Raw genomic sequence first — 6,945 nt, forward strand, 5'->3', positions numbered from 1 at the left:
GCCCTAGATAGGGCCTTTAACCTTTTTCACGAGTTTTGCTGCAGTTGTAGTTTTTACTACATGCTTGGAAGGGGAAAACATCATTGTCTTATCATCACTCAGTCTACACCCCTAGTTAAAGATACTAACTTTAGAGTTAAGTGAATTTATAATTATCTGCTCTTTTGACATTGTGTGTAGATACAGTTAACCTCAACAGTGCAGGGCCCACTGGGGGAACGTGATCTACAATGAAAGCCATAAATGACAGTTCACTGGTTTCCTGCTTTCTTCCTTCCTGCACCTTGCATCTAAAACGTCACAAATGTGTCATTGTTGCAAATATACTACAGCCAGCAAAATACATATAGCTGAGCAGAAGGTTCAAAGGCACAAACACGCATCTCACAACTTCTGCACTGTTACATCAGCAATATAACATTTCTGAGCAAACGTGTAAAACATACCTGTATAGATTTTGTTTTTGAGAATCCCTGAGAAGGTGACTGAAAAACAAGCTAAAAACAACCAGTTAAAAAAAAAAAACAACTTTATTTCCAGTACAAAAAAAAGCAACAAAAAAGGCAAAAAACAAATATATTAAACTTGATACAAGCATTAACAACTCAAAGTCCTCTATAAATACGTTAAAATAAATTAAAGAAATTAAGTTACTAAAGATTATCACCTTTAACACTAAACAGGCCTCAAACATGTTGATGAAAAGGCAATTTTAAATAGACCAGTAACAGCGCAGCGTCTGTTCCCCTAACCAACTACATCATTTAACACACAAAAACAGCCAAGTAAAATTTCTACACTACAGAATGCTGGATCTACAGTAGCTCAGTAAAGGCAACAGACCCGGGTGCACAGTTCACGTACGTGTGACCGGGACGCTACACATTCATAACAGTACAAAGCCGTTAACAGGAAGAATTAATACTGAATGAGAAGGAGAAATGAACTATTGTGAGTGGGGTGATAAGTCACAAAAACATGAATACTCATCAAACATGTAACACTGGTGCTGCCTGTGGACAAGGGAGAGGGGAGAAGGAAAAAAAAAAAAAAAAATTCCATCTCCGGGAGAATGTTTGTGTTTAAGATAATCTTAAAATACAGATTAGCACCACAATGTTTTAAGGAAACATGCCAGAGGTAAAACAGGACTTTCATGAAACATTCACATGACTTGATTAAACTTAACTGCTGCACCAAGTGCCTTGTAACTCAAGCCATATTCAGATTGTATCGGTTTACACAAAACAACATGCAGGAATAATGCAATGGCATTTAACATACTTTTTGGTCTATCTTTGAGGCTCAATATTGATAGGTTTTCTACAATGCCTGCTGTTTGTGCTAACACACAATATCATAGCCCATAAACAGTTAAAGATAGGTCATGGACATGAGATTTGAAAAAGTATGATCAAGGGCACTTGGCTTTTTCAAACTGAGTCCCTGTTCCTCCTCCTCCTCCTCCTCCTCCTCCTCCTGCAGGGCAGGTTACATCTGGTCATTTGGCATTTTACTGGTGGCAGTTTATCAATAATGCACAAGAGACAAAACAACAACACTTGTAGAAGTCTTCCCAACAGAGAGACCTGAACTCACATTAGCTTACTTACTTAGTAAAAAGAAGCAAAAAAAAAAAAAAAAACAAACCTCACACCCCTCCTCACATCTCTCCTAACAAACCAGCAAATCTCGTTTCAACACTGTAACATGACCTGTTGAATAACGCTACAGGCACTTCAGTTGTTTCAAAACTTAACACTCAGGTTCGAGGCCAGCGGTCTAAACGGAACCTCAGACTGAACAGTTATGAGGGGAAAAAAAACTATTTCACCATTGTATAAACACAAACACACACACACACACAATACTGCGTGTACAGTTAATGGAGAAAAAAAAACAAATCATTCCTAAACATAGGTCACACTGTGTGTTTGTACCACCATAATCAAAACGTTTGAGCTACAAAACAGATGTCTTTGGCTTTGTCACATTCTTTAGATCACTCAGAAGGTGTTGGTGAAACGCAATAAAAAAGGGTTTGGTTGGACTCAACAACAGGCAGCATTGATCGGCCAATCACACTGTGATTAATACATCTTTGTAGAAGTTTGCCATCGCAGCATACTATTGTGATGAAGCATCAAACACTTCCAGCACTATTAAACTTCTATCTTGATATGTACTCTGTTTTGGTGGAAACACACATTGTACTTTCAGCATCACTGCGGCTTCCCTTACGCATATACCAGTGCCATTTTAACCGCATAATATCTCTGAGCGTTCTGAGTCAGTAAGTAAGTCCTTGTTTCCTTTGATGTCACAAAGGTGCAAGGAACGTCTGAGGTCTCAGTCTGCCGGCTGCGTGTAGTAGGTGCGCATTTATAGGGGTGAAGTGTGTGAGCATCGTGTGGGCTGGAGCGTGGATTTGTGTGTACTGCATATATTGTGTCAGAGTATTCAGGGTTCTGCGTGTCTGTGTTTGAGTGTATGCACGTATGTATGTTTGTGTTCCAGCACACTGCAGCCTAGAGGCAGAACCCAGTAGCATCCTCAGGAACAGAGAGCTGACTGAACACCGCCAGACGTTTGCCGTTGGCGTCGTTCATGCCACCGCAGGATTCGGAGCCGCTGAGGGAGCTCGCAGAGCTGCTTCCATCCTGGTCCTGGTCTGACAGAGAGGTGTAGGACAGGGATCGGGGACCCAGCGGCCCTGAAAAGACCCCAGTGGCAACGGGACTCTGCCTCAGGGAAGGGGAGGCGGTCGGAGACAGCCCACACGGAGAGCAGCCGGAGTCTGGGGAAGGCAGGAATGGAGACTGGGGATCTGCTGCAGTGGCCTGGCCCATGGAGAGCTGGTACTGGTGGGTAGGGGAGGCCTCGAAGGCAGAGTCCATCTCCAAGAAGGCATGAGAAAGGAGGTCAGTAATGTCAGCGCAGGAAGGAGGGGAGGCTGACGGAGCATGTGTGAAGGAAGCAGTGGCAGGAGGAGGAGGAGCATTAAAGGCAGGCTGAAAGGACTGCTGCTGGGGAGCCGAGGAAAACCCAGCAAAGCTGAAGCTCTGTCTGACGAGAGGAGGTCTGTGCGAGCGGGAAGAGGAAGGTGGCTGCTGGGGGAGGCTTGAGGAAGAACAGGAAGAGGATGAGGAGGAACGAGAGAAGGAGTGTTTCTTTTCTTCCTCATTGTTGTGGACAAAGTGGCAGCGCATCCCGTACGGGCAGAAGCCGATGGTGTGAAACGTGCGGCACGGCTCCGTTTTGTACTTGGGGTGTCTGCTCAGATCTCGCAGCTCTTCTGCCCCGTGGGCGAACTGGCACTTCCCGCCGTACTTGCACAAGCCGCTCTCAGTGAAAGACCGACACAGCTCAGTCTTATAGCGGGATGAGGAAGAGGACAAAGATGAGGTGGACGAGGAGGAGCTAGTGTTCAGTGCAGTGGGGCTGAGGTCGCCCTGGGAGTGCTTTATGTCAGTCCCGGGCCAGCCTAGGTTTGCTGCTGTGGCGCTGCTGGTCTCTACCATGCTGATGGAGCGCTGAGCAAGGAAGCCAGACTTTCCCCATTGGGTGGAGTTAGCAAGCTGGGAGGGCAGGGGGCTTTCCGACTGTTGCCCCCATTGGCTGGAGGTCAGAAATACACCGTCTGAAGGCTCGGCGGGGAGGCAGGCGAGAGACGAGAGGGAAAACGACGTGTTGCTACGTGGCTGACCGATGTAACCTGGTGTCCTCATTGCCAGACTGAGGGACGGTAGCAGTCCGTTCTGCTCCCTCAGGTCGAGATTTAGTAACTTCTGTAAAAAGGAACAGACCACAAAACATCAGCTGATGAATTTCAAGATTAAAATTAAGTGAGCAACTTTGGAAATCCCTATAGTATGTTTCTTTGTTCATCTGTGATCGTAAATTGTCAGTTGTGCTACTGAGTAACAATTACAAGGATGTGGTTATTTTCAGTTTGCACACTATTGAAGTTACTTTTAGCAAATGCAAAATACTGTTTACTCCCCCAGCCAGCCATAGATTTACTTCATTATGCAAAATGTTTACAGATTACTTTGTTTTTCCATCTTTCATCTGTATAAAAAGTATAACCTCTCTAGAAAGCATTAACCATCATTATAAAATCTCTCCTGGTACACTTTTCAGCTGCATTATTGTAAAAAATGGATAATTTTGTTTGACAGATACAAAATAAAAGAACAAATATACAAGTAGTATACATGAAAACAGACTTTCATCAAATATTTACTTTTGTGTCGTGAACTTAAGTCAACCCCTACAGTCGTGTGTCATACAGACACTACAAAGTGAGCTACACACTAACTCAGTCAGCAATACGTCTGATGCAATTTGCCCTCTAACCTCGTCTATTACACATTTCCTCTCATGGCCTAAAGGAACAGTTTCTAAAAAACAAAAATGAAAGTACAAATGCAAATTCTTATCTATATCTGAATTACTGAATTATTTTGTACTGGGACAAGTTTCGAAACTTGTCCCAGTACAGTTAACCTTTGCTGACCTGCCTAAGACCTATAGGACTGCTCTTTATAAGTTAGATTGCCCACAACAATGTGCTATATTGAAAATAATAAATACACTGCTGCCATTTGAGAATTCAATTTGAGCAGTGGGACACAGGAGGGGTCCTTTTAAAAAAACTGCCATATGGATTTGCAGTTAACTACCCTGTTTATCACATAAACAGCATCAACATCCAGCAACAAACTGTTTTAAATCCACACTAACAAGCAGTGTTAGGCATACAGTAAGGCATTACTACTAATAACATCAATTTCCCCACTAACCAGTAGTGAAATTAATTACCATTTCAGTAACTATATTACAGTAAGGAGTAATAGATTACATCTTTTGAGTAGCTAGCCCAACACTGCTAACAGGGGTTTAAACCTTCATCCTACACATACTCAACGTTACATCTGCTACAGTGATGGAAATGAGGAAGGACAAGCTCCAGACGTCGCTGTGCAGCACATCCACTAACTTACAGCACTGAAAGACTAACTTACTCAAGTTAAACAACTCGCTCCTACGTACTGGAATCCACTCAATCCAACACTTCTTTTCCCAAATCAACGCGGCTTCAGCCACAACTTTAAGTCGTTTGTTCGAGGCGTACAAAGTTAACCAACAGTTGTCTGAAGCTGGTGTTTTGATTCAACTCTTCAGTGGTTTTTCTGCCGTTAATAAACCACCGAGGTTACAAGTCGCAACCTGTCCGGTGAGCGACGGTCGGCGGAAACGAGCCGACAAACCAGCTCAACTAAGTTATAACTACGACTAAATCACCAGGTTAGCTCATTAGGGGACAGTGTAAGGGGACAGTGTAAGGGACAGTGTAAGGGGACATGAATTGTTGCGAGATCAAATCGTCCACAGCAAAAAAAAAAAAAAAAAAAAACTCGACATCGCTTCCACTTTGTGACAACTTCGCTTCAACTCCAGGGGGGCTAACTTTCAGATCGAACAAAACGGGCAACAACAACAAAAAAAAACTTCTAACTTCTAAACTCTTAAAAACAAAGACAGCACCAGATGAAGGGAGCAAACACCGTGAAGTTAGCAGTGAAGCTAGCTGGTTAGCTAACGTTACCTCCCCCTCTCCTCTCCTCCTCCCCCCCTCCTCCTCCTCTCCCTGTCTGACCTAGCCAACTTTCGCTCAACTTTTCTCTGCACTTTTCCCCCATTTTACCTTAGCGACAATCTCCTCCAGGTCAGCAAACTGGTTGAGGGAGTAAGATGGCATTTTGGCGTGGTCTCGCGTTCGTCCGGTCGGCCCCCACAGCGATAGACGTGGGCGAACTCTCTTGGCATGAGTCGAGCACAACTTTCCTTCTGTGTGTGTGCCGCTGCTGCTAAACAAGCCCCAGAGCCGGACCACGTGTGGATTTAAAACCTAACACTGCTGCTAGCCACTCCCACATGCATGGCTTCCTTTTTTTTTTGAGTCAGTCGAAACTTCCCAAACAACTGCATGAAGGGATTTTTTCTTTCTTCTTTTTTTTTGTTCACCGTGGTATTACTGTTTTTAGAGTGTAGCTGTGGTATTTAAGTGACAGTGCAAAAAAAGCAAAAAAAACAGCTATGCATGTTTCTTTTTTGTTGGATAACCGGTTATATAACTTTTTAGATGTTGGGTGGAAAATGTCATTTCTCCCGCTGTCACTTTTACTCCATTGTTTTTTGTTTTTTTTAAAATGCTGTGTACTCAGCTGCTGCATGGTAAGCAAATAAATTAATGTTAATTAAGTCGGTTAATTTATGTAGCAAACACTGGGCTAACAAAGGCCTATAAGCTTTTTCAAATCTGTGTACAGGAATATAATATTAGGGTTACTATTACAGGAAAATAGTGACCATAAAACCTTTTTATAAAGTTATTTACATGATGTACATGCAATTTGTCACCCAGTGCTCTCGGCTAATTGCCTTGCAACTGATGCCAATCAATATCAACCTTGCTATGATAATTGCTATTATACATAGCCTGTATAAACAGAATTGAACATAATAGCCATAATCCTGATACCTTGTGGTTTGGTCTGCTGGCTGATGGCAGATGTTTGCAAAGCTGCTTCTTGGGTGAAAGCTAGAATGTAAATATGCTTCTTTCAAATTATTTTAAAGGACCAGTGTGCATCTAGCTGGTCAACATGGCGGACACCGTAGAAGAGGACCTTCTCCCTCAGGAGATAACAATTGGCCCATTCTAAGGTAACAAAAACATAGTTGTGTTCAGGTGACATAGCTCGCATACCTGGCTGGCTAATGAAAACGATACCTATTGAATATGTATTATCCCATTTCTGCCAATAGATCCTCTTAAATCAGAGACACTGGCCCGTTAAGTCGGATAATAGTTATGTAAAGGCTTTTATCAGAGGGGATGAAGGAGGTGCCAGTGGTAGCAGCTAAAACAAAGAAAGT

The 6,945-nt window shown here is 43.0% G+C and overlaps 1 protein-coding gene across 1 annotated transcript; it reads right to left on the reverse strand.

Moving 5' to 3' along the window:
* Positions 1-511: 511 nt before the first annotated feature.
* Positions 512-5,944, reverse strand: zgc:114130 (uncharacterized protein LOC570332 homolog). The gene is made up of 2 exons (XM_035679490.1): positions 5,711-5,944; positions 512-3,788 (listed from the first exon to the last, which is right to left on the reverse strand). The coding sequence occupies exons 1-2, from the start codon at positions 5,762-5,764 to the stop codon at positions 2,529-2,531; spliced, it is 1,314 nt and encodes a 437-aa protein (XP_035535383.1). The 5' UTR covers positions 5,765-5,944; the 3' UTR covers positions 512-2,528.
* Between the last annotated feature and the right edge of the window lie 1,001 nt (positions 5,945-6,945).

Source organism: Morone saxatilis, unplaced genomic scaffold (assembly GCF_004916995.1).
Source record: "Morone saxatilis isolate NCDOM2014 unplaced genomic scaffold, NCSU_SB_2.0 Contig8, whole genome shotgun sequence".
Classification (NCBI taxonomy): domain Eukaryota; kingdom Metazoa; phylum Chordata; class Actinopteri; family Moronidae; genus Morone; species Morone saxatilis.

Coding starts and splice junctions, on each gene's coding strand:
- zgc:114130 (XM_035679490.1), bottom strand. CDS start 5,764: ATGCCATCTTACTCCCTCAACCAGTTTGCTGACCTGGAGGAGATTGTC. Junction 3,789..5,710: donor TGGAGGAGATTGTCGCTAAG/GTAAAATGGGGG, acceptor TCCTTTTTACAG/AAGTTACTAAATCTCGACCT.